At 49.7% G+C, this 27873-nt stretch overlaps 2 protein-coding genes across 3 annotated transcripts; one reads left to right on the top strand and one right to left on the bottom strand.

Moving 5' to 3' along the window:
* Positions 1-1357: 1357 nt before the first annotated feature.
* Positions 1358-8379, bottom strand: LOC307074409 (TNF receptor-associated factor 2-like; the record flags this gene model as incomplete). Its single annotated transcript, XM_079734565.1, has 10 exons — positions 1358-1812; positions 3021-3169; positions 3700-3877; positions 4897-5439; positions 5632-5706; positions 5828-5902; positions 6101-6262; positions 6924-7022; positions 7387-7465; positions 8192-8379. 10 exons carry the CDS (start codon positions 8377-8379, stop codon positions 1594-1596), a joined length of 1767 nt encoding a protein of 588 aa, XP_079590691.1. The 3' UTR covers positions 1358-1593.
* Positions 8380-9652: 1273 nt separating this feature from the next.
* On the top strand, positions 9653-27091 carry rabl6b (RAB, member RAS oncogene family-like 6b). 2 transcript variants are annotated; one of them, XM_079738763.1, is made up of 17 exons: positions 9653-9762; positions 10347-10784; positions 12111-12245; positions 12685-12732; positions 12966-12989; positions 13412-13464; positions 13683-13771; positions 14523-14663; positions 15119-15224; positions 15749-15852; positions 18320-18750; positions 19695-19851; positions 20204-20410; positions 23294-23555; positions 24075-24261; positions 24864-24928; positions 25218-27091. In XM_079738763.1, exons 2-17 carry the CDS (start codon positions 10655-10657, stop codon positions 25413-25415), a joined length of 2337 nt encoding a protein of 778 aa, XP_079594889.1. In that variant the 5' UTR covers positions 9653-9762; positions 10347-10654; the 3' UTR covers positions 25416-27091. The 2 variants fall into 2 exon arrangements, with proteins under 2 accessions (XP_079594889.1, XP_079594890.1); XM_079738764.1 differs by lacking the exon at positions 12966-12989.
* The last annotated feature ends 782 nt before the right edge of the window (positions 27092-27873 follow it).

The following is a 27873-nucleotide window of genomic DNA, read 5'->3' as shown; positions in this document are numbered from 1 at the left end:
TAGCATATTTATTGCAATTACTCTCTTAGAAGTCCCACAACAAGCGGATTTTGGCGTAGATAGTTCTGGCGAGACTCTCTAGTCATACGGATTGGATGGCTAATGCTGTCCAATCAAACGCAGGCACACTGATAGGTGTGTCTCTTTAAGACCTTCCATCTCAAACCCTCACTCTGCCAGTGTATTAAGTGTACTAAGCTGAATTCACCCACCACCACCCCACCTGATTTGGTTCTGCTCTGTATTGTTTGTAACCTGTACAATGGGGTGATCTGTAATAGAGCACCCTGCTGTTAAATTATGGTATGCTGATGGTATTCTGTATGTCGTGTTTTAAATCCTATAGCAGGGAGCACCAGAAAAGAGTGGAACCATACCGCCAAACTAAATTGTATCACCATTCCACAAAATAAATGGTTACATTTATGACATCAGTGATTCCTGACAGAAATACATAAAATGTTTAGCTTATTTATCGATATGTTACATTACTAGAGTCAGCAGCCGTTGCAATGGGTTGGATAAACCTGTATTACAAATCAATGGAATATGAATCACACAAAATGAATCTTGTTTGTGTTCCGCTCGCATGTTTGATATGTGTGGTAAAGTTAGAGAGGCATAGCCGCATGGCAGTACGGCTCTGGCAGGCGGTACGCATCAGGTAGTGACAACCCACCCAGCTAGTGGTTAGAACCAGGATGGCTTCCTGTGAATAAGGCCCGTGGTACAGAAGGGATGGAAGAACACAAGGATGAGGGGTTTAGGAGGCACAAAATCTCATAAAGGACCGGGGAAAGTTCCCTGGTCAACAGGAATAGAACCGCGTGTGCAAAGCTGAGCGGTAGTCCGAAGGCTGCAATATGAACCACGCGGAAATGCAAAGAAATTTGAAGAAAAGTTAAAAAACAACACTGTGGCTAACCGAATTCTGAGCACCGCAAGCCAGGCAGCAAGCAAAGCCCTGGGCCGCTCGGTCTAGCAGACCTCTGGGGCTTGGTGGATAGTGGTCCATGGATAAGGCCAGCACTTGTAATCTTAGGCGTTTTGAGACAACATGTCTTGTTAATTCATGTGAAAATGTACGTTAAGTGATGAAACACATTGCACAGGTGCCACTTGTTAGTCGCTTTGGAAAAGAAAGTGTCTGCTTAATGCTAATACTTGTCAATCTAACGAGTTTCTTTTTTTATTTATAAAAATGCATATTAGTTCCAATATGACATAGGAGTCGTATGCAAGGTGAGTTAACAAAAGCTAGAGTTTGGCTTTATATGGCACATGTTACCCCCCCCACCCCCCTCCCTCCCTCCCTCTCCCCCAGATTCTACTCTATGGGAGCTTTGGCAAGGAACGCCGCTCCCAAAAAATCACCAGTCATTAACAATAAACCAAAAGAAACAATTAGCGTTAACAACTAGTAAAACTAGTCGATGGCTGATCTTCATATCCACCGACAAGAACTCCTTCCCAAACCAAAAACGTTGAAGTGCCGCGCGGCTCTAAGTTGAAAAGGCCTGGGGCTTCGAACCGGCGAGCCACTATCACAAAGAGGACCTCAAATCAAGACTAGTTCCTGGTCTGAGTTTTACCCTAGAGACCGGTGAGGTCCACGATGGCCTTGATGAAGATGGTGTCGTCTCGGATGTACGAGTTTTTGGAGTCCAGCTTGAGGAGCGGGCAGAAGAGCGGGCAGCCGCTGGCGATGTTCATGTCGCTGACGGGCCGTTGGAAGGACGAGGACGAGATGTCGGGCCGGAAGGCGTCGATGATGTGCTCGCGGTTGTTCTGGTCCAGCAGCATCAGGGTCACCTGACCGCAGTCATAGGGACATGGTTTACTGCACAGTCAAAAGACGTGATAATATATCATATCTAATTAGTATATGCTACACGTGAACCTCCTAAGATGGTGCAATTTGAATGGTTTGCTATCTCGGGATATTGGGCAACATCCCATGATTGAGATCTCAAACTCGGGATATTGTTTTCATCGCAAAATGTGCGCGTGACGACCGTCTTGTCACGCTAACAAAAACAAATAAACCGCTAATAAAAACAAATAAATCCGAGGGGGCTATTCCCCACTATTCACGGAGCCTTCGGCGAATAATTGTTAAATATACAGAAACTAATACAAGTATGAAATATAGAAAAACATTAATATAAATACACAAAAAATAATGTCAATCAAAATATTAACAGAAATATGACGATAAATTGGCCCAAATGCTTGGATAGTGCATACTAAGCAGCACATAATGATGAATGGAGTCAGGATGAATGTGCCTGGAGCCTACGGCTATTAGTGTCCACCAAATAGTATATATTATTATTATGATTCTAATAATAAATGTGTCATAACTAGTAGAAGAATTCTGTAGCTAAGTATTCGGTAGCTGTTGAAAAAGATTAACATATAGTCACTTTCTTTATTACAATTAATGTAAAGCCATACTACTGTAACCATGATTCTGAATTAAGAAATGTATTTGCACATTTACAAATGAATTCATCTTGGTACGGTCACCAGAACTCATTCTGATGAATTAGTAAAAGTACTGATGAGTGTATCAATTGTGTGTGGTGTGTGCATGCGCGTTAGCCTGGCTATTGCCAGACCAAGCTCAATCTACGACCAAGTTCAATCTACGACCAAGCTCAATCTACGATTGAGCTTGGTCGATTGAGCTTGGTCTGGGGCAGCTGCTGTCATTTTCCTCCGCACAATAGGCGTGATCAACGGGCCCAGAGGGATAGGGCTCTGAACAGGCCTGGTTCAACTGATTGTACGCAGTAGCTGCTTGCCGTCGCTTCCCTGTTGCCATCGAGTTCAACGAGCCAATAGCGCGCCAGGGGGAAAAGCCAGCTTGGTGATTGGCTCCCGCAAAAACGAATCGAAACGAGAAAGAAACGCATTGCTCTTCTCCAGACCCTTCTGCAGGGCGAACTCAAATCGCCGGCAGAATGGGCGGGGCCACCCAGTCTACATGCGTGTGTGAGCACGGCCGTGCGTCTTACTTTCTGGTTGAAGGGCCACTTGAGCAGTGCGTCGCTGTGTCCTCGCATCACAACGAAGAACAGAGACAGGTGAGTGCTGCGGCCCGTCCCGTCTCCGTTCAGGTAGATACGCAGACACATCTTGTAGCCGTACTTACTAGTGTAGTACGCTGGGTAATACACACACGCAGGTGCACACACACACACACACACACACACACACACATACACACGATCGTTACCATTTAATGAATATTTACAAATACTACTTAGTTACTTCACAGAAAACTGTATCCAAAGCGATTGAATGTGAATCTAGGGAGTCTTACACTGCAGGACGACATTGGGGATAAAACAGAGAACCTTTTGACTGGGCGTCAAATACCCATACTACTAGACCAGTGAAACCCAATCTGTGGGACATTGCCCATATACCAATACCATATATACCGTTATTATTTTAATAATTTGCATCATAACAAATATATGTATAGATACATATGGTAATTATGTAACCTTATTATGGTTTCAAGAACCACGGTAAGGTTCTGGAATACCGTGTTTCAGCTCTGCTGCGGGCCGGAAACACTTGAGGTGTTGAGGTGGGCCCTGATTGACCCAGGGTGGGAACCTCTGCTCTGGCCTATCCCGCCCTCCCCCTGAAGGGGACTCTAGCCGCCCCCCCACAGGACGCCCTTACCTGGCGAAAACATGGCGGGCGCCCTGCCGGCCACGGCGTCCTGCCGCTTCTTGGTGAAGTCGGAGATCTTCCAGACGAAGATGCCGTCGAAGGTGGCCGCCGCCATCTCCCTCATCTTGCCCTCCATCTCCACGATGGAGAGGTCCCGCAGGCCCACCGTCCGCTCCAGCTGCCGCACCTGCAGGACCACGCCAGGATCAGCACCTGGGTGTGTATGTGTGTGTGTGTCTGCCACTGTGTACCTCTGTGTGTCCACCCGCGTGTACCTGTGTGTACGATGAACGATAATGTTATCGATTTTGCAATCTTTTCTGCATGCAATGCAACTGAGATGAGGCATTTGAATCACACATCACAAAGTGCACTGTACATTATTGATGGGTCGGTCGTGAACGATTCGGGCAGAACGAACGAATCCCGAAGGTGAACGACGAGAACTGATTCCCAAAACAAGAGAACTGATTATTTTTTTTATTTTTTTGAAACATACAACAAAAATATGGTCACGTAAATAAAATATACAAGCGAACAGACCTTCGTCTCCCCGCGACCCTACATTGATTGAGTCTAAAACGTTCTCAACGATTCAGCCGTTGCCATGGCACATGGGTAAACAAATGATAACGCACCTTATCATTTAAAGTTAACTAATGATCGCTGTAGGCTTCAATATCATGCAAGCACTTTATGTTTTATTTTTATTTTGTTCTACATCACAATTGCATGCTTTAATAAAGTATTATTTTTACCTACCATCACGAGTCTCGTTTGATCTAGTAGGGAATTCGCACAATGGTGCTTCACTGCTTATTAGCGCTACTTGGAAGACGCCATTTCATTCTTACTGCACCCCATTATTTATTAAGGATATTTATTAAAAAAATATGTATGTGCTTTATATATTTGCTTAATATTTACAATTAACCTGGGTTATTTCGCCAGAACATTAGAAAGTAGTAGGCTACATGCATGTTAACATTTATTCCATAATTTCCGATTCCCTGCCAAATGACAGAACAGATATCTGACTTAACGAACGAAATCAAACGAACGAATCAAACGAACAAATCGTGATAGTGAACGGAACTGAAAGAACTGATTCCCGGGAAAGAATCGTTTTGCCCATCCCTACTGTACATTAACCATGGAATAGGGAGGAGGATAAATAATGAGCAATGGGTGTGTGTTGGTTTGGACCTTGTTGCTGAGGATCTCGATCTTGTCCTGGTCCAGGCGGTGCTGGCTGTTGTACGTCTCCATGGTGGCGACGGAGCGCTCCACCTCGCGGTTCAGCACGCACGCGATGTTCTCGAAGGTGTTGACCTTCAGCTCCAGCTGCTGGCAGCGCCGGCTCAGCTCCTCCACCTTGGCCTTCTCGCTGTGCAGCTGCAGCTCCAGCGCCGCCCCCACCGCGCTGGGCAGCGGCGTGAAGGAGGTGGTGGCGGCGGCCGGGGCCGGGGCGCAGGCCCCCAACACCGGAGCAGCAGGAGCTCCGCCACCACCACCACCACCACCTCCACCGACAGCTCCAAGAACACCACCTCCCCCCAGCTGGTTCATCTTGTGCTCCAGGTGCCTGAGGGACTGGTGCAGCTCCTGCAGCCTGTGGCTGGCCACGTCCAAGCTCTGGGGCTGCAGGCTCTCCAGGCTCACCTTGATGCCCATGATGAAGTGTAAGAGCATGTTCAAGTGTTCGTAGGAGCAGGCGCGCTCGTGCTCATGCACCTTCTCTTTCTCAACCTTGAGGGAGAGGCAGAAGACCACCACACACACACACACACACACACACACACACACACACACACACACACACACAGGAACCGAGACTTGAGAAACGCACGCACGGCCAGCAGCATAAATGTTGGCCGAGTTGGACCAAACAGACTGAATTCAACTAACAGGAGGCTACTGAGGACAAAAATGGCTACTTACAGACATAGCGCAGCCAACAACATGAAATCTGCATGGCGCTTTAAATTTACTGCAGAATTTAATATGGTCCACATACTGGAAGAAAAGAGATAGCCTATAACATGAATACTGGGAGCTAGGGTTGAACAAGCTGCATCTGTATAACACCCTGCCCCTCCCTCTCATTTAAAAACACTAAACCACTCGGGTTGGTTACCTTTTCTCTGGGAATCTTTTTCTTAGCACAGCCATCACAAATCATTGGGTACTTTGGACAGATTTCATCATGAGCCTAAAAGATAAAGTCCTCATTGAAGTTCCAACAGTGTTCATCCAAATCTATGAACTATGAAAATGACATTTCAATCATCAAAACAATGATGGATGGTGGTGTGTGTTTGCGTTGTGGGTCATTTGATCCTGCGTTGGGAAACAGACCGATGGCAACATGTCACGCGCGGGCTGTGTTTACGTTCTGCTGTTCGCTCACCTTGATGTTCTTCAAAAGGAACGGCTCTTTGCAGTACTTGCAGTTGAGCGTTCTCTCGGGACACTCGCGTTCGTTGTGGCGCTCCTTCTCGTTGGCCCTCATCAGCTCTTTACACGAGGGACAGAGGACGACCTGGAACTCACAGTCCCCCTCGTGGCCCGCCTGCGGGCGCAGACCAACGCAGCCAGCTCTTAACGACCAGGAGTGTCTCTGCCCTCGATTCTGGAGCGCACCTTTGTCTCACATCATTTACATTAACCTAATTTAGGGCATTTAGCAGACGGTTTAATCCAAAGCGACTTACAATAAGTGCATTTGTCAGAAGGAGAAACAATACATCGCTGTCGCTACAGTAAGGATGTTCACAGAACCAAATGCCAAGCACTTAAATGTATTAGGTTATTATTATTATCATTATCTGTTTACAACAAAGATAACTAGGATAAGACACTGCAAAATGAAGTACTTCCTTTTTTTTATCACTCCATTTACTATTATTCAGTCATCAGAGTCTTTCACCCAAAGAGACTTAATGTTCCTTTAAAAAAATAAAGGTAAGATACATTTCATTAATGGGCAGGTAGGGGTAAGGCTTCAGTCAAGGAGTCGGATGTCGGGGTTCAACCCCAGAGGAGTCAACCTCTGCCCCTTATATAAAAAAACCCTACTGCAAATGTCTTACTCTCACTTCTTACTATCAAGTGCTTATAACAGGACACTAAAACAAGAACAGTACCATTTGAGTTTGTGACACACACACACACACACACACACACACACACACACACACACACGCACACGTTGTCAGTGCCGTGACTCCAACCTCATATTCTTTGATAATTCCCGTCCATGTGCATCCCTCGTTGGGACAGACGGCCGTGAGAGCTTCTATCTCTCTCCGAGCCGCGTTGTCTGGAAAGGCCTGGACAGGACAGGGGAGAGAAGGTCTCGTCTTTAAGCCTACAGGTGGACATTGACCGGCCCCGTCGGACTCCCCTCTTCAGTTACACCCAGCAGACTATTGTGTTACGAGCAGCGAAGGGCTTCGAACCCTGCGTCGGCCGGCTGAGCCACGAGCCTGCATCGGAGGCGTCTAGCCTTTCTTTGTATACCTGGCTCCGGTTTCAACAACATTCCGTTTGTTGTCCCGGACTGCAGGCCAACTCTACTGGAGCTGTTGTTGTTTACGCCGTTGTTGTTGTTGTTGTTGTTGTAACAGTAGCAGGCTAATTGGTGCTGGCATAATTTTCCAAACTGTCAAGTATAGAAAATAAAGTCCTACTTACGCCGCCTAGCTTGAGGATGGAGGTGGGCTCCTCAAACAGGTCCTCTCGTATGCACGCACTGCACTTCTGAGGTCCAGAACTTAGAGAAGTGAAAAGAAAAGGGGTAACGCAAAACACCAAATAATTATGCATTGCAGTATGTTATAATCGCTGTGTGTCTGTGTGTGTGTTCAAATTTCTTTCTTTATTAGGAATAACCCCTTGAGATGAACCCATCTTCAAGGGGTTCCTTAACAACAAATTACATAACCAAAAAGAAAAAGACATCACACAAAAATATGAGGAAGTGGTGGTGTGTGTGTGTGTGTGTGTGTGTGTGTGTGTGTGTGTGTGTGTGTGTGTGTGTGTGTGTGTGTGTGTGTGTGTGTGTGTGAATGTTCATATTCAGACAATGGAGATACTTGTCAAATGCATGCTACAGAATTATTTTCCATGACACGGATTAGATTCCATTGAGGACAAAAATGCTGTAATCCTACATGTTTGTACGGTACAAATATGGTCAAATTCGCTATTTTATTGGTGCTTTAATCACAAAGCAGCCTGGTTAAATCCAACCAACCACCTCGGGTTTCGTTCCAGGCGCTCGCACTGGATAACTTTTATGGTAGCTCAAGAAAAGAGCTGTCAAGGGTATTCATCCTGCAACATCTCCCGTCTGCAACATTTTGACATCGTAACACGAACCATCACATAATGCACGAGTCGCCTTCCAATGCATAGCGAACATGTTGCTACCAACCAGAACAAAACACCAGACCCTGATAACAGCAGCCTAGCCAGCTAGCATCCATGACACACTCACCTCACGGTTTTGTTGAAACAGAAGGAGCAGAAGCGATGACCACACTGGGCTTGCAAAGGCCTCCTCAGGATCTTCTGACAAGAATTGCAAAGATGCTTGTCTTCGAGGTGGTTCGCGAGGATCTTCTTGGGGAAGCCGGGTTTGTTGCCTTCTAGTGAAGATGTTGGGGATGGCTCTTGTGCAGCCATTATTCGTCCTGCACTACAATACAGGGTGCTCGGAGGGGTGTGTTCAGCGCACACGGAGCACAATCGGTTTGGCAATGTTTGGCTGCAGACACCCAGTGTGCCTTAGTGGAATAACATCGGGATTGGTGACGCTATGTATCTGAGCCGGCGGGATGCAATTCAAATGCAAACGCAAAACAAAGGCGCTGCATTTTCGACGAGAAGCGAAAACAAATATCATATGAGGATGAAAATAGCCAGCGAGTTGCAGTCTGGCTCTGCCGCTGCGCTCAAGCGCGGCGCCACCGAGCGCGGAAACCGCGCGTCGCGCAGCGCGACACGATGCGCTGCAAGGAAAACAACCACATAAAGAGCCTGTAGTTGCTTGGTGATGCCTTACCTACAAAACGACTTCAAAACAACTCTTATACCAACACGTGTTGTAACAATACTACATATGGAGATTGCACAATGCTGTTGGTTTTATGTTTCGGTGTTCTGACTAACAAACGGTGAACCCCAATGTCCACAGTGTATCTGTCTAAGCATCCATGAGCAAGATGCCTTACCCAATTGATGCCACTGAAATCCACTACATCCAATAACGGGACATCCGAAGTGGTTTATTGAAGTCATACCACAGTAAACAACAAGGATTAAGTATAATTAACCGCCATCCATAGCATACTTTTTTAAGCAGCTGCGGTTCATTGAGCATACTGTCTATGCGTGCTCAAGGAAACATCTTGTCGATAGTTGTGTTAATCGTTTTTAATGTTGGATTTGTAGCACATTATGTGGAACTGCAGAGGTATTATTGAAAGATAATGCCCACCCATGGAAGGATGTCGACCAACCAAGTATTTAACAAAGCTTTAGTGTAAGATCTGTACTAACAACAATACTGAGACTTTTCATTTAATTTGAAAACAAATCAAATAAATGCCCTCCTATACCGTTGTGGTATATTTTTTTATATTTTGTGTCTTGCATTTCTGCACCGATACGCCTCAATAAATGCCAGTTGCTCCTCATTCTGGTGCCGCGCCGCGTTGCCATCGTGTCCAGTGTAACCACTATTCAGCGGTCCAGACGCAGGCGCGGCGCTTCGCCAACCGCGTCAAGTGTAACCACCCTTCAGCGGTCTAGACCCAGGCGCAGCGCATCGCCAAGCGCGACCGGTGGAGGCGCATGTCAGCGGTCTGGGCGCGTTGGCACCGCGTACCGCGTGCGGTGGAGCCGCCCTTCAGCGGTGTAGCGCATGCGCAGGGAGGCCGCTTCGCTCAAGCTGTCAGCTGTGTGCGTCGCCGCTTTCCTCCGCCACCAGGGAATGTCCCGTGAAGCCACCGTAGCGCTCAGACGTCTCCGCGTTAAGGCCTGAGGACTGCTTCTCCGCGATTACCTGTGAGTGTTTTGTCTCATTCGATGTTTAAATGATAAATAACATACAGCGTATCTAATGGAGCTCAGAGCTGGGGTCGGCTAAGCTAATGCTACCAGGCTAGCTACACGTACACACACACACACGCACACACACTGACACACACACGCACACACACATAGATGTACACACACACACACACACACACTCAAACACACACACACAGACACATACACACTCAGCATACGGGTAACGTTACCTTGCAGCCAGGTAATCAGTCATGGGGGGGGGGTTGGTGGTTTCTATCCGCTTCTGTTGACCTTGACGCGTTATTCCGACGTGTTGCTATTCAAAGCCTTGTGCGTGAATGTGTGTTTATCTGTAGAGATACTGTGGTTGAAGGCGTCAGCGGCTAGGCGCTAGCAGCATAGCTTCATAGATGGCCATCGCCAGAGAGGCGAAGCAGGAGCTGCATTGATCTCAGTCAATAAAATGGGATGTTGTGATGTTGTAGCAGTCCATACAATCCCCCCAATCCCCCCCCCCCCCCCCCCCTCTCCATCCACGCTCTCATCTCACGAGTCTATTTGTTTGCGTTTTCCCCCAGGTGATGCTCACTAGACTATGCTGTCATCCTCCCTCGTCGTCAAACAAGCTGCAACATCTGGTCTGTTTTTGGACGAATAAGGGAGAATAACTCCTCTGAACCCCTATAGCCAACAGTGGCAGGCTCTGGAGTGCGGTACAGCAAAGCCATGGATCCTTGATTGTGCTGGACCACCACTGAGCAGAACAGACCTCTCTATACCCTGACACTGTATCCACCAGGGGCCGTTTGGGACGACCTCGACGTGGAGCTTTCATTCCCAGTCACATCTGATCCGTTGACTTTGTCGGAGCGAACCGATCGTCACGATGTTCTCAGCCCTGAAGAAGCTGGTGGGGTCTGAGCCGGGACAGCTCAGGGACAAAAACATCCCCGCTGGCCTGCAGTCCATGAACCAGAGCCTGCAGCGCCGCTTCGCCAAGGGAGTCCAGTACAACAGTAAGACAGATCCGTATTGGCTCTATGTTAAAGAACTGACCGCATACTGTCAGCACTGTGTAGTGCTCAATCCTGCATAGATATCACGTGTTGCTTGTGTCCGTTCATGTTTACATGTCATGGGGTTATGTAACATTATGAAGCAGTAAGGGCAGTGAATTCTCTGGGCCAAGAATGCCAAGGGAGATTGTGGACATTGGGGTGCAAAGCTGTGGTTCAGGAATTCGGCATGTAAATAAAACACCTGAACCTCTCGAGTCTAAACTATCCACCCCCCTTCCATCCTGATGTGATTCAATCACGAGTAGTTGTGTGCTGCCTCCCTATTGTAATGCTATTACTGTATTATTGTAGATCTTATTTTTTATTTGTATTGGCTGTGACTGTGTTTTCATTCTCACCACTGTGCTGTCCTTCCGAGACACCCTCAATGGCTCTCTGAGATTGATCCTTGTTTTGGTTCTTTGATAATGCTTTTGGGTACAATGGTGTATTTAGCAGATGTATCTTAGTTATTCACAAGTCAATGCCAAGCCAGCCTTTGTTCCCCCAGTGAATATAGTGGGTCTGTTTCCCAGTAAAGATACTGGCTCTGTGTTTCCTCAATGAAAATAGTGATTCTGTGTTTCCCAGTGAAGATGCAAGGTCTGTTTCCCAGGGAAGCTAGTGGATCTGTTTCCCAGTGAAGCTAGTGGTTCTTATGTTTCCCAGTGAATATACTGGTTCTGTGTTTCCAGTGAAGATAGTGGTTCTGTGTTTCCAGTCAAGATGCTGGTTCTGTGTTTCCAGTGAAGATAGTGGTTCTGTGTTTCCCCAGTGAAGATAGGGATTCTGTGTTTCCCAGTGAAGATACTGGTTCTGTTTCCTAGTGAAGTTACTGGTTCTGTTTCCCAGTGAAGATATTGGTTCTGTTTCCCAGTGAAGATACTGGTTCTGTTTCCCAGTGAAGATACTGGTTCTGTTTCCCAGTAAAGATAGTGGTTCTGTGTTTCCCAGTGAGGATAGTGGTTCTGTTTCCCAGTGAAGATACTGGTTCTGTGTTTTCCCAGTGAAGATACTGGTTCTGTTTCCCAGTGAAGATACTGGTTCTGTGTTTTCCCAGTGAAGATACTGGTTCTGTGTTTTCCCGGTGAAGATACTGGTTCTGTGTGTTCCCGGTGAAGATACTGGTTCTGTGTGTTCCCGGTGAAGATACTGGTTCTGTGTTTTCCCAGTGAAGATACTGGTTCTGTGTGTTCACAGTGAAGAAAGTGGTTCTGTGTGTTCCCAGTGAAGATACTGGTTCTGTGTGTTCCCAGTGAAGATACTGGTTCTGTGTGTTCCCAGTGAAGATAGTGATTCGCGGGGACAGGAACACGGGAAAGAGCACGCTATGGCACCGCCTTCAGGGGAAGAAGTTCCTGGAGGAATACCTGCCCACGCAGGAGATCCAGGCGACCAGCATCCACTGGAACTACAAAAGTAAGTCCAGTCATGTCTCAACTTGACTGCAGATCGCACCACTACTCTTTTCTTTCCTGGCAGCTATATTTGGTCATTGTTTTTTTTACAACTTCTGTGTATTGTTTTCAGTGGCCCCGTACCAAGGTAGGCCAACCCATTCAGTCTAGGGTGCTAGTGTTTACCTAGTCGTCTCGTTCGAGTCCAGCTAACCATTTGTATTAAGAGTAGCTCCTCTATGTTTCTCTGTGTAGTAGCTACAGTAGTCCTATAACTAGATAGTCTTTATCAATAATAGTTCCCTGCTGCTGAAACCATCACTGTGTCAAGGTAAAGTAAAATGAGTCAGAACCGGTCCCGCACTAATTATTGCATCATGTCCTCTTGGCGTAGAACAGCATTCGTGTTTAATTGTGTGTTTAGTATAGTTTGTCACGGCCTCTTCCCTTGTTTATATCAGCTACGGATGACGTGGTCAAGGTAGAGGTGTGGGACGTTGTGGACAAAGGTGAGTGTTGGCCCGTCAGAAAAACAAGAGTTCACCATTACTCACTCACCGTCTGTTAAGTCGTGACAAATGTCCATTCGTTTTTTTTTTTATCACCTTGTCAATCAATGTTCCTCTTTTGTTTACATTCAAAGCCACACATCCTCTATGATCATGTTGATGTATCTCTCTATCGCACCCTTTTCTCACTCTCTCTCTCTTTCCTCTCTGTATCACAATGGCACTCACCCCAGGCCAGAAATATCCTCTTCTTGATGGTAGGTGATCGCTGTGGTGTGTAGAATGCGTCGTCGTGGCTCGTGAACCGTGGTTAACCTTCCATACCTTTTCATTCCTCTCGCTATCAAAGACAAACATTGTTTCAGCGCTGCCTGCTAACCTCCGTCTGTAGTGTGACTACCACTAAAGGGGTTTGGCTGAAGCGCGACTGCCCTTGATAACGGTTCCTGCACTGTGTGACCTGACAATTAAAGAACGCATTCTGTTTAATTGTCGTATTTTGGGCTGAACAAGCTATGCCAAAATAATGCATATCAACAAGTAACTCGGCCATAATGCTTTGCTTGCCTTTCATGCATTGCTCTTGAAATAAAACTAGTGATTGTGAACCGAAAAGTTTTTTAATCTTCTGTGTTGGGTCTTCCTCTTGGCCTTCACCACGTCTGTTCTGCTGTTCCAGGCAAGGGAAAGAAGCGCGGCGAAAACTTGAAGATGGAGAACGAGACCCCGGAGGTGATTATCACATGACCGTCATGGGTTCTAGAAAATAACAGAGGGAAAACTATAGATCTGGAATGTGGGTCAGCGAGCAACATGTGGTGTCGGCTTCACTCCTTCCTCCTTTTTATCCTAAATTATAAATGTTGGTCTCAGGTTTCCCTGTTAATAAGCCTTTAAACCAGAACACGATTTACTATTTTTACTGATTAAGTGTGTTGTTGCGTTCGCAGTCGGACGAGGTGGCGCTGGACGCAGAGTTCCTCGACGTCTACAAGAACTGCAACGGTGTCATCATGATGTTTGACATTACCAAGCAGTGGTGAGACGCTCCTCCAATACACCCAGCGCGTCTAATCGCTTCCCTTACAACATGCATGGAGAGAGAGGGGGATTGGATTGCAATGAGTCTAATGCAGCCTCGCACGCGGAGCTCTGGTGGTGGCTGGCCTCCTCTGGTTCCCGCCCCGGCCCGACGGCGATCCAGCAGGGCCGACGCGGTCAACACACCATGAGCTGTCAGCGGCGGCGTGGCCGATGTTTCCTATGGCGTTGAGCGCCGAAGCTCGACCGCTGAGGCTAGCGTGTGACTCGGATTATCCACCTTCTCGCTCCCGCGCTCGGCGGTCACGCTAGTTCAACTCTGACCCCCGGTCGGCGCTGGCCTCTCCGGTCTTCTCCAATCAGAGCACAGCTTCCTTGATCTCAAATCAACGCAATGTAAATGTCAGAATCCTTTTCGTGTGTGAGAGCAAATATGGATTCTGAGTCAAAAGTAAAAAGTACTGAACTCCCGTCTGTCAGACGGCCGTATCAGAGACGGCTTCCCCTGGCGTCTGGCGCTGTGCTGACCGCTCATCATGTGTGGACTCACACACACACGCACACACACATACACACACACACACACGTGCGCGTGCAAAGTCGCAAAGGCTGCGTATGAAAAATAAATAATAATCCTGGATGACGGGGATGACGCTGAGGTCGTGTCCTGATGATCCTGGGCCCTGACCCCGGTCTTACGGAGGAACCCCTTAACAAGCGGCGCTGTTGGCTGTGTGTTTCCCCCACAGGACGTTCAACTACATCCTGCGGGAGCTGCCCAAGGTGCCCCCCCACGTGCCGGTGTGCGTGCTGGGGAACCACCGCGACATGGGCGAGCACCGCGTCATCCTTCCTGACGACATCCGCGACCTCATCGCCAGCCTCAACAGGTGTGTGTGTGTGTGTGTGTGTGTGTGTGTGTGTGTGTGTGCTCAGGAGTGTGTGTGTGTGTGTGTTCAGGATTGTGTGTGTGTGTGTGTCGGGAGGGGGGAGAAAACCTTTTTGGATTCATGGGCGAAAACAACATTTTTCGAAATTTCAGTTTATATATGAATAACAAAATCGGAGGCTGTTCTGTTGCCTCCTCACGTCCTCCTCCCCCCTTCTGACAATGTCCTACTTTCCTCAGGAATAAAGCTCTGGCTTAACCAAAGCCACTTTCATACAGACGTCCATTGTCTGCGGTAAAAATATCTGCCCAAACAAAATGGGACAAAATGGAGTTGGAATGAAACCGTCCACTGGGACGGATTTGAGCCGCCGCTGTGAGGAGGTTCCCTCCGGGGATTAATGAAGTGTTATCCTCCGAACTGTGTGACTGACCCGTCCGCTGGTGTTCCTCCAGACCCATGGGAGCGTCCTACATCCACTACGCCGAGTCCTCCATGAAGAACGGCTTCGGACTCAAGTACCTCCACCGCTTCTTCAACATCCCCTTCCTACAACTGCAGGTGTGTGTGTGTGTGTGTGTGTGTGTGTGTGTGTGTGTGTGTGTGTGTGTGTGTGTGTGTGTGTGTGTGTGTGTGTGTGTGTGTGTGTGTGTGTGTGTGTGGGGGGTTTCATTCTCTGTGTGTGTGTGTGTACGTCTGGGGTTACCTCCTCTGTGTGTGTATGTACGTGTGTTGTTACTTCCTCAGTGTGTGTGTGTACGTGTGTCTGTGTGGTGTTACCTCCTCAGTGAATGTGTTTGTGTGCGTGGTGTTACCTCTTCGGGTGCTACCTACAGATATTTTGTGTAGCAGTATTTCATTTAACAACAAATCCTCTCTATTGTGTGAAGTATCTTATTGCATTAGGCAACGATGTGAGGACTGTGTTTGCCGTTGAAGTCATGTTGGTGGAACCACGTCAAACTGCTGATGCATATTTTTTTAGACAGGGTGTGTTGGAGGAAGTAGACCGCAACATGAAACCCTTAAGGGATGGACGCGGGGAGGGGAGGTATTCTGATGGCCCTGTGTGTCCCTCCCTACAGCGAGAGACCCTGCTCAGACAGCTGGAGACCAACCAACTCGACATGGACGCTACTCTGGAGGAGCTGTGTGTTCAGCAGGAGACGGAGGACCAGAACTACGAGATGTACGTTTGTTATCGTCTGTACTTCCCCCCCCCCCCCCCCACCCCCAAACTCTCCACATGTCATCCTGAACTAGGGCCGCACCTCACCTCAACCGTAGTCTTTGGGAACAAAGAAAGACGGGGAACAGACGGACACAGTGTCGTGGGAGTGGGAGTGTATTCTCCCACCGTGTTTTGACACCTTAGTTAATAAACACACAGGGACGCCGTACAGCTCACCGCCGTACAGCTTGCCGTCGTTCAGCTCGCCGTCGTGGCTATTTGTGTAACGATTTGCACGGGAAGAAAGCGTCAGAGACGGGGACAAAGATGTTGATGCCTGACAGTGTCTGTGAAGTCCACCGTCACTTTGATGTCGCTTTGATGTCGTCTTAGTGGTGTCACGCACGTTGCTGATGACTTCAAAGACTGTTTTCTCTGGTTCCTCTTTGCGCTTCTCATTTTTCTTCTTTCTACACCTAACGACTACTTGGTGCGGCTGCCCTGCGCCTTCTCGACTGGAGCTTCAGTTTCTTGACTCTGTTCCCATATCAACCTAAAAAGCTGATTTGGGAACCCAAAATTTTGACCCTAGCTTGTGACCCTAGCTTGTGACCCTAGCTTATGAACCTAGCCTGTGACCCTAGCTTGTGACCCTAGCTTGTGACCCTAGCTCGTGACCCTAGCTTGTGACCCTAGCTCGTGACCCTAGCTTATGAACCTAGCCTGTGACCCAAGCTTGTGACCCTAGCTTATAAACCTAGCTTGTGACCCTAGCTTGTGACCCTAGCTCGTGACACTAGCTCGTGACCCTAGCTTGTGACCCTAGCTTGTGACCCTAGCTCGTGACCCTAGCTCGTGACCCTAGCTCGTGACCCTAGCTCGTGACCCTAGCTCGTGACCCTAGCTCGTGAACCTAGCCTGTGACCCAAGCTTGTGACCCAAGCTTGTGACCCAAGCTTGTGACCCTAGCTTATAAACCTAGCCTGAAAAGCTGATTTGGGAACCCAAAATTGTGACCCTAGCTTGTGACCCTAGCTTGTGACCCTAGCTTATGAACCTAGCCTGTGACCCTAGCTTGTGACCCTAGCTTGTGACCCTAGCTCGTGACCCTAGCTTGTGACCCTAGCTCGTGACCCTAGCTTATGAACCTAGCCTGTGACCCAAGCTTTTGACCCTAGCTTATAAACCTAGCTTGTGACCCTAGCTTGTGACCCTAGCTCGTGACACTAGCTTGTGACCCTAGCTTGTGACCCTAGCTCGTGACCCTAGCTTGTGACCCTAGCTCGTGACCCTAGCTCGTGACCCTAGCTCGTGACCCTAGCTCGTGACCCTAGCTCGTGACCCTAGCTTGTGAACCTAGCCTGTGACCCAAGCTTGTGACCCAAGCTTGTGACCCTAGCTTATAAACCTAGCCTGTGACCCAAGCTTGTGACCCTAGCTTATAAACCTAGCTTGTGACCCTAGCTTGTGACCCTAGCTTGTGACCCTAGCTCGTGACCCTAGCTCGTGACCCTAGCTCGTGACCCTAGCTCGTGACCCTAGCTCGTGACCCTAGCTCGTGACCCTAGCTCGTGACCCTAGCTCGTGACCCTAGCTCGTGACCCTAGCTCGTGACCCTAGCTCGTGACCCAAGCTTGTGACCCAAGCTTGTGACCCTAGCTTATAAACCTAGCTTGTGACCCTAGCTTGTGACCCTAGCTCGTGACACTAGCTTGTGACCCTAGCTCGTGACCCTAGCTTGTGACCCTAGCTTGTGACACTAGCTTGTGACCCTAGCTTGTGACCCTAGCTTGTGACCCTAGCTCGTGACACTAGCTTGTGACCCTAGCTTGTGACCCTAGCTTGTGACCCTAGCTCGTGACCCTAGCTCGTGACCCTAGCTCGTGACCCTAGCTCGTGACCCTAGCTCGTGACACTAGCTCGTGACCCTAGCTCGTGACCCTAGCTCGTGACCCTAGCTCGTGACCCTAGCTCGTGACACTAGCTCGTGACCCTAGCTCGTGACCCTAGCTCGTGACCCTAGCTCGTGACCCTAGCTCGTGACCCTAGCTCGTGACACTAGCTCGTGACCCTAGCTCGTGACCCTAGCTCGTGACCCTAGCTCGTGACACTAGCTCGTGACCCTAGCTCGTGACCCTAGCTCGTGACCCTAGCTCGTGACCCTAGCTCGTGACCCTAGCTCGTGACCCTAGCTTGTGACCCTAGCTCGTGACACTAGCTTGTGACCCTAGCTTGTGACCCTAGCTTGTGACCCTAGCTCGTGACCCTAGCTCGTGACCCTAGCTCGTGACCCTAGCTCGTGACCCTAGCTCGTGACCCTAGCTCGTGACCCTAGCTCGTGACCCTAGCTCGTGACCCTAGCTCGTGACCCTAGCTTTAGGACTATGACTCTTGAATTGACAAAGCGTTATGGCTCCGCTGTCCAGGTAAGAACCCCTGATCCAACCCTCTCTCTTCTCTCCCCCCGCCCCACACACACACACAGCTTCCTGGAGAACCTGGAGACCCGCAGCAAGGCCTTCGGCTCCCCGGGGCCCGCCAACGGCCAGAGCCCGTCCTCGGGCTCCCAGTCCCCCGTGGTCCCCCAGAGCGGGGCCTCCACCGGCAGCTCCAGCCCCAGCACCCCCCAGCCCCTAACCCCCTTCCAGACCCAGGGCTCGGCCCCCCAGCCTACGCCCGCCGCCCCCCCGTCCACCAGCCCGGCCGAGCCATGGGGGGCGGTCCAGTCCCCCGAGCACCCCCGGCTGGCCCAGTCGCCGGCCTCCGGGGCCTCCGGGGCCTCCGGGGCCTCCAGACCCTCCACCCCGGCCTCGCCCGCCCTGGCGGCCCCCCAGGACCAGGCCCCCCAGAAGCGCGGCTTCATCTCGCGCTGGTTCGGCTCCTCGGGGCCCCCGGAGGCCCAGTCCGCAGCCCCAGGTGAGACCCCCTACGGGGGAGGGGGGGGGGGTCCGTGGCCACCAGGGCCGGCCGTCCTCCTGGGTTCTGTCTTCAAAGTCTCGGCTTACGAAAGGGTTGTCCTGCGGTTGTGAAGGGGTTGATTCTTGCAAACGTGAACCGATGAACAAATGCTCGTCTGCTCCGTGGGGCCAACGATCGCCGTGCGCAGAGCAGAGTATGCGTGTGTCAGGGTGGTCTTTCAGCCTGTTGGGTCCGTGAGAGGAGGTGCGCCGTGAAGTGTGCGGTGTTTGAAGCCTGGGCCTACACCAGACTCCGGGGGATCTCGCCGGAGCGTGCTGCCTCAACGCACCCACACACGCCGGGTGAATGTTAGCGTGGACATGACAGCTGGTGTGTGAGTGTTTGGGTTTGCGTCTTGTTAGTGTTTCTGTCCCTAGTTTGTGTTTGTGTCTGATATAAGTGTGCCTGTGTGTATATACTGTTTGTGTGTCTGTGTGTGTGTCCCTAGTCTGTGTGTGTTTGTGTCTAATATAAGTGTGTTTGTGTGTGTGTCCCTAATCTGTGTGTGTTTGTGTCTAATATAAGTGTGTTTGTGTGTGTGTCCCTAGTCTGTGTGTGTTTGTGTCTAATATAAGTGTGTTTGTGTGTCTGTGTGTATATATAGTTTGTGTCTGTGTCCCTAGTCTGTGTGTATTTGTATATAGTGTGTTTGTGTTTTTGTCCCTAGTCTGTGTGTGTTTGTGTCTTATATAAGTCGGTGTGTGTGTATGTCTATCTAAAGCTGTGTGTGCGCTTGTGCTATCGTTCGGTAGTTCTTCATTCTTCTGTAGTCGTTGGTGACGTTCAGACGTCAGCGATGCGGGCAGCGCTGGCTGAGTAGCCCCAGGCCAGGTCTGTGGTGTGTATCCATAGCGACAGCCCAGAGGTGAACCCTGGTGTAACCCGGGTCCTCTGTCCCCCAGACGGCGGGGCGGAGCAGCCCGTGTGTCCCGCCAACGTCAGGAGCGTGGACGACTTCGTCCCCGACGAGAGGCTGGACCGCAGCTTCCTGGAGGACGGGGGGGGCTCCAAGGCCAAAGCCCCCCCGCCCGCCCACAGCAACACCCTGGACAGCGACAGGTAACCCCCACCACCCTCGTCTTGGTCCAGGTCCAGGGAGGATGCAGCTGCTACGCCGAGTCGACCTGGGCGTAGCAGTAAGGGTGGAGCATTGGTGCAGAATAACACGGGATTAAGAAGCAAACGCTTTCATTTTGAAGGAACGTTCACACTTGACTGAGAGAAGGCCTTGCTTACAGGATCTGAACACACTGGATACAAAAAAAACATACATCAGACCAGTCTATCTTTCACTATGTCAGATTATGGATTGGGAAATCAGTTTCTGCTAAACTAGAGTACCCAGGCTGCTCTGGTTAACCCAGCGTGTTTAAAGATGTCTGAAGATGCCCTTGTGTCTCCCCCCTCCCAGTGACGGCGAGGGCCGGGGGAACCCCATGGTGTCGGGCTTCCAGGACGAGCTGGACCCCGACGACCAGGCCCTGCCCCAGCCCCAGGGCCCGGCCCGCGTCCAGCCCCCTAGCCGGGACGTCACCCTGACCAGCGACGAGGAGGACCACCCTGCACCCGCCCTCACCCCCCACGTCCTGGACATGGACAGCGAGCCGGAGATGAAGAGGTGAGGAGGAGCTGGGACCGTAGAGCTGGGCTAGGATCTGCATCTTCATTGGTTTGAGAGTTGAAGTTGCAGACTTGACATTGGCCTGTAGTTTCACAACTCCCGGATTAAGTACTCTGTGTTAGGTTAGAAAAGATCAGAGTGTGACAGTTCCTCTTTGACGTGCTGGCAAGTAAACTGTTGGTTAAGGAGCTGCTTAGTAAGATGTTAGTTAACTAGCTGTTTATTAAGCCGCTGGTTAACTAGGTGGTTTTTAAAGGGGACATATCATGCCACCAGGTGTGTGTGATTAGCCTTACAAGCCATTTCGAAAATCTGCCCCGTATGACATCACTAGTGGGCGTGTCCACCTAGATCTGTGCTGGATACATCAGTCTACAAGCCTACCCAGTGGACTGAAGTAAACGTTGCTCGTCTCCTTTAGGCTTTGGGTCAACTAGCTGGTTGGTAAGCTAAATTCGATGTTAGGTATCAGGTTAGTAAGATATATGTTAACTAGCTGGTTTGTAAGATGAGCTAGGGCTGTGAAGTCGGACCGCTAACAGACGTGTCTGTGCTGTTATTGGTCCGATTTGGAAGAGAGAGATCAGATAAGATACACTTTATTATCCTTGGACGGAACTTTGTCTTGGACTCCAATATGGTCACATAGAGCTGCTTTACATAAAATAAATAACAGTACAAATGCAGACAATGCATACTTATAGGACACAGGCCACATATACCATACAAGAAACAGTGCAATTCTCACACACACACACACACACACACACACACACACACACACACACACACACACTGTGTTACACCATGGGTCATGATCAGTAATACTATTGCACAATTTGTTTGGATGATGAGGCAGACCAAGCTATTGTCTGTATTTTCACAACGCAGTACTCCGTTAGGTTAGAAAAGACAAGAGTGTAGCAGTTCCTCTTTAACTAGCTGGTGAGTAAGCTGTTAGTGAACTAGCTGGTGAGTAAGCTGTTAGTTAACTAGCTGGTGGGTAAGCTGTTAGTTAACTAGCTGGTGAGTAAGCTGTTAGTTAACTAGCTGGTGAGTAAACTGTTAGTGAACTAGCTGGTGAGTAAACTGTTAGTGAACTAGCTGGTGAGTAAGCTGTTGGTTAACTAGCTGGTGAGTAAGCTGTTAGTGAACTAGCTGGTGAGTAAGCTGTTAGTTAACTAGCTGGTGAGTAAGATGTTGGTTAACTAGCTGGTGAGTAAGCTGTTAGTGAACTAGCTGGTGAGTAAGCTGTTAGTTAACTAGCTGGTGAGTAAGCTGTTAGTGAACTAGCTGGTGAGTAAGCTGTTGGTTAACTAGCTGGTGAGTAAGCTGTTAGTGAACTAGCTGGTGAGTAAGCTGTTGGTTAACTAGCTGGTGAGTAAGCTGTTGGTTAACTAGCTGGTGAGTAAGCTGTTGGTTAACTAGCTGGTGAGTAAGCTGTTAGTTAACTAGCTGGTGAGTAAGCTGTTAGTTAACAAGCTGGTTATTTAGCTGTCGGTTAACTAGCTGGTTAATAAGATGTTGGTTAATAGCTGGTTCGTATGATGTTAGTTAACTAGCTGGTGAGTAAGCTGTTGGTTAACTAGCTGCTTTATAAGGTGTAAGTTAATTAGCTGGTAAGTAAGCAGTCCATTAATATCTGGTTAGTAAGCTGTTGGTTAACTAGCTGGTTAGTAAGATGTTGTTAACTAGCTGCTTTATAAGGTGTAAGTTAATTAGCTGGTAAGTAAGCAGTCCATTACTATCTGGTTAGTAAGCTGTTGGTTTACTAGCTGGTTAGTAAGATGTTGTTAACTAGCTGGTTAGTAATAAGGGATTATGTTCTGTGTAGGCTCTTTCCCCTGTTGTTCTCCACCACCATGACTGTTCTGATGCACTTGAAAGAGTTAGAATTCGTCTGTCATGGGTCACATGCGTCACATGATGCAGCGTAGCTCCGCTTCATACGTGACGGTCACGCCTTGGATCCCAGAGCCCACACCTCCCCCTCTCTCCCCGGTGGTCACGGCCCATTCCCCCTGGGATCTGGGACCTCACAGCAGGACCATCTCTCTCTAGTGGAACCACTTTAAAGGTCCCATGGCATGCCACCAGGTGGGGTGTGATTAGCCGCTACAAGCCGTTTTGGAAATCTGCCCCTTATGACATCACAGGTGGGCGTCTCCACCTCGATGTGTGACGGATAGATGAGCAACGTTTGCTACAGTCCGCTGGGTAGGCTGGTAGACTGATCTATCCAGCACACATCTAGGTGGACACGCCCATATGTGATGTCATAAGGGGCAGATTTCCAAAACGGCTTGTAGCGGCTAATCACACCACACCTGGTGGCATGCCATGGGACCTTTAAGCAGGAGCTCCTAAAGCTTTTCCCCTCAGGGCTTAACCCATTCAGACTGGATCACGCATCTGTGCGTGTTTACCATTAATTGACAGATTCAGGGTATATACTGGTTCTGTACCGTCACACACTCAAAACCCACACAACAGAACACATCGGGATAGGTGATTTAGTCGTTTTAACAAAATTGGCGGGGCCCATTGGCCCCGCACCTCCCCTGGGTCCTCCCTCTCTCCTCCCCTTGTCCCGCCCCTCACACCTACCTGACCCGCCCCCTCCCCTGGCTCCTCCCCCTCCCATGGCTCCTCCCCCTCCTCCTCCACTGGCTCCTCCCCATCCCCTGGCTCCTCCCCCTCCTCCTCCCCTGGCTCCTCCCCCTCCCCTGGGTCCTCCCTCTCTCCTCCCCCTGGCTCCTCCCCCTCCTCCTCCACTGGCTCCTCCCCCTCCCCTGGCTCCTCCCTCTCTCCTCCCCCTCCCACTAGCCCCTCCTCCTGGATCCGCCCCCACCCCTCACACCTCTTCCTGTGCCCCCCCAGGCCCGTCATCAGCACCACCAAACCAAAGGCCGCGGCCAAGAAGGGTGCGGAGCTCAAAGCTCCTGGCCAGCTCCTGCTGACCCTGACCCCCACGGCCGAGCAGCCAATCAGCAGGCAGCAGGGCAAGAAGAAGGGCAACTCTCCCAAGGCGGAGGACTCGGACACGGAGACGGAGACGCCCGTGGCCCAGCAGATGCTGTCCTTCGTCATGGACGACCCCGACTTTGAGTCTGACGCCTCGGAGACGCCCCAAGTGACCAAGGTGAGGTGTCGGGCCGAGGAGTCCGCGGGGGCGGCATGTGGCTCAGGAGGTAGGGCGGGTAGAGGGGTAGCCGGAAGGTTGCCGGTTCGATCCCCGGCTCCTCCTAGCTGAGTGTGGAGGTGTCTCTGAGCGAGACGCCTCTCCCTGACTGCTCCTGACGAGCTGGCTGTCGCCTTGCATGGCTGACTCCGCCGTCGGTGTGTGAATGTGTGCATGAAAGGGTGAATGTTGGGCCATATTGTAAAGCACTTTGAGTGGCCACTCAAGAAAAGCTCTTAGATAAGCGCTATATAAAAGCAGTCCATTTAGGCCAAGAGATAAGCACCTGCGGACTTAGAAGAAGGTCCTTTCTGCTTCAAGCAGGACCAAACAGACTTGGTTTGTCTGGTTTAAACTTGGTCTGTTAACTTTCAACACATGGCTTTGCACATACACTTAAAGGGATCGATTAGAATATCTTACTGTGAACATCGAGGACTCTTTTAATTGAATGAGTCTCCCCCCTAACCACACCCACAGGAAGTGTTTCCGGTCAGGGCGGAGCTTCTGTCTGACCTATCGGAGGACGAGGTGCGGCCAGCCAAGGGGGCGGTGACCCTGAAGCCGGCCGTCATCTCCTTCAAACACAAGAACGACACGGACCTGTTCGGGCTGGGCTTCGGAGAGGAGCAGGCCACTGCCAAGGACAGCAGTGACGAGCAGGAAGGCACGTAGACCTCACACCTCCCCCGGCCTCCTCCTCCTCCTCCTCCTCTTCCTCCTTATCCTCCTCCTCTTCCTCCTTATCCTCCTCCTCTTCGTTGTCCTCCTCCTCTACCTGTTCCTGTTCCTCCTCCTCCTCCTCCTCCTCTTCCTCCTTATCCTCCTCCTCTTCGTTGTCCTCCTCCTCTACCTCTTCCTCATCCTCCTTATCATCCTCTTCTTAGTTGTTCTCCTCCTCCTCCTCCTCCTCTACCTCTTCTTCCTCCTCCTCTTCATTGTCCTCCTCCTCTTCCTCATCCTCCTTATATCCTCTTCTTCGTTGTTCTTCTCCTCCTCCTCTTCCTCCTCTACCTCTTCGTCGTCCTCCTTATTATCCTCCTCTTCATTGTCCTCCTCTTCCTCTACATCTACCTGTTCCTCCTCCTTATCCTCCTCTTCTTCGTTGTCCTCCTCCTCCTCCTCGCTGTCCTCCTCCTCCTATTCTTCATCTTCCTCCTCCTTATCCTCCTTGTCCTCCTCCTGACCCCTGACCCCTGATGTGTTTCTGTGAGGCATGATGTCACTTTCTGTTTCTGAACCCCTTATCTCCGTCTGCTTCCCCTCCAGAGAAGGAAAGCAAACCCTCCCTGAAGGACAAGAAGAAGAAGAAGAAGAAGGTGAAAGAGGTCGAGGTAAAGCGGATTATCGGTTATTACGATCTCACCGAAGGGTCTTAATTAGCCATTATATCTATCTATCGATCGGTAGGTAGGTAGGTAGGTAGGTAGGGATCTTTCTAGATAAAGGCATGTATCTAGGTTGAGCTAGATAGAAAATCTATAGAGGGATGGATATATATATACATAAAGATAGATAGATACAGCTACATCTAGATATATAGAATTGTAGCCTCGTGAGTCGTAAATCTAAATGTAACTCGTACGATAACGTCCGTGTGTGACCTCCACCCCCCCCTCACAGGAGGAGGAGAAGAGCAAGAAGAAACACAAACACAGGAAGAAGGAGGAGGTGGCGGCCGGAGCGGCGGAGGACAAGGAGAAGAAGAGGAAGGCCAAGCCGTCCCGGGCCAAGAAGACGGACGTGGACGAGCTGGAGGACTTCCTGGGCGGGGGCGGGGCCTCCGTCCGGCCCGAAGGCGGGGACTACGAGGAGCTCTAGAGTGCAAAGAGGGCGGAGCCTCCATCCATTGTGTGCGCGTGTGTTCGGACCTCCAGCATCTCTCCCCTCCCCCCCCCCCCCCCCCCTCCCCGAGCTCGGCGCCGGCCTCGCGGCGCCGCGTCTCCGGAACCAAACGCACGACCTCCTCATGCGGTCCACTGTCACTTTTTTCCGACCAATGACATCAAGGCGAGGAGACTGGAGCCGTGTACTGTAAGAGATGATTGGAGCAGAGCTCCCCTCCTCCCGCCCGCCCCCCTGTACCTTTGACACTGACTGTGCTAAATAGTTTGGTTTTAATTCAGTTTTCCGGTGGATGTCGGCACAGCCGTAGTCCGGTGTGATGAGGGCCCCCTTAGGGGTCCCTCGTCGTCGTGGTGGTCTGGTGTCTCTGTGTTTTTAGTGTATCGATTGTGAGCATGCTCAGTTTGGTGACTGATACCCTTCGGATCGCCCTGATAGATGTATTGATTATCGTTTGTCCCTTGCTCTTCTGCGGTTGACGGGCTCTGTCATGGCAGCTTTAGGCACGTGCCTGCCCCCCACTGTGTTGTGAGTCGAAGAAGAAATCTGAATCCACAAAGAATCATTGTCATCATCATCTGGGGAGACGCGGCCATCAAGCACTCCACCTCTCCCCCGCGGTTACGTCGTCGTGTGCGCGTTTGCATTCATCGGCCGCTTTAACACCCAAATGACTTCACAAACTGCACCGAGGAACGGGGCTGTCTCCCGGTGGGGTGCGTTTGTTTTCCACTCCCTTCGCCTCCCCACCGAGGCTCTGTTGGTTTGAGTTTGTGTCTTTGTTTTTTTTTTTGTTTCTTTGGATTATCTATTGGTTCCACATTTCCTCAGAGGCCTTAAAGGTTGAGGTCGCTCCATACATTTCAAGTGTTCTTACTGTAGGCCGTGTTTCGTGTTTAGAGAACTCCTTCCCATTCGCTCTGGATCCCCGACGCTGGGTCCATGGAAGCTGTGGAACACCACAATGCGCTCTTGTATTAGATTGCAGTGGATCCATCACTTGGTGTGTTCGTTTATTCTCTCACTCTAAACCTAATAAGGAGCCGCTATTTCTGCCACTACAACCTTTTTCAAGACTGGTTCTTTTGACGTTCGATTTAGTTTTTGCTTGTGTAAAGTGCATATCAAGGCCGGCACCCTCGGGTGCTATGAAAGTACTGCAGCCCAGCTAGGGCTGTGAGGATCGGTTTATTTTAATAATGTCCCATTGACTCCCGCCCACCGTCGCTCCTCCTTCCCTTTCTCTATGTCGTCATGGAAACATACCGTTGCCCGGATTCATCGATTGATGGACTCTGATCAGAGGATGCTCCTCTCTGTGCAATGAAGTTTGGTAAGGCCGTTTGGCCAGCAGGACTGTACTGGCTCAAACCGGCTGTCCCCCTATTTACTGTCACCCACAAGGCACAAGACTAAGTTATGTGGATTTCTTTATTAAAAACCTTTTATTTACAAAGCGACAAAGATAATGGAACGGCTTGTCTATTCCCCCTGTCACGTTTCTATTTGGTTGCTTTACAGCTGACTTTGTGTTTGAAATCTTCTCCAAGATGAAACTATGCAGCCTCCATCGTCCATACTGTGTGCTCAAGAACTTTTTTTTTATGTCTTCTTTGATGTGATGAGGGTAGGGCATGCTCTCTGTGTGTGTGTGTGTGTGTGTGGGGGGGGGGGGGGGGGGGGGGCATAGCAAAAACAAATGTATAAAGTATAAAATGATATATATTTGAAGATTTTTGTTCCGAAATTAGACCTGTGTGAAGAGAATGGTTAGCAGCGTTCTGGTTATTGCTAATAGGAGCTTAAGTCCTTTTCTGAACAATAAAGACTGTCCGCCTAAGTAACTAAATCTGCAATAGCTCTAACGATACACTCTTCAGCACTTTTTACTTGTCAACCTTCAAACGATATTCTATGTGTTATGATGTGTTTATTTTGGAACCAAACCCTTCCTTTTTCATTCCACCACATGTTTACACTGTGTGAGTTTGCCCATGTTGGTTTGTTCAATAAATGCAAACTTATTTCATCATAGCTGCCTCCTTTTTTCCACATTGCGTTCTTCAATTCAACGGTTTTATTTACACATGAATGCTGAAGATAGGGGGGTCTTCTGGTCGACTTAAAGAGGCACTAGCAGAGATGTGGACTCGAGTCACATGACTTGGACTCGAGTCATGATTTTGATGACTTCAGACTCGACTTGACAAAATTACGCATGACTTGCGACTCGACTTAGACTTGCCTGCTATTGACTTGAGACTTGACTCGGACTTTGCCTCTGACTTGTAATGACTCGACATGTCTTGAGTCAAAAACATTTATTGTTTTAGATATCTAACCTATTTCCCGCCTAGAGGGCTAGACACCCAAGACGCATTCACTTCCGTGAAGATGGAAAAAAACAGCGAGCGAAGACAAATCTACACTTCAA

This window comes from Pollachius pollachius (assembly GCF_949987615.1).
Source record: "Pollachius pollachius genome assembly, chromosome: 1".
Taxonomy (NCBI): domain Eukaryota; kingdom Metazoa; phylum Chordata; class Actinopteri; order Gadiformes; family Gadidae; genus Pollachius; species Pollachius pollachius.
This window is presented reverse-complemented; position numbering and strand designations above follow the sequence as displayed.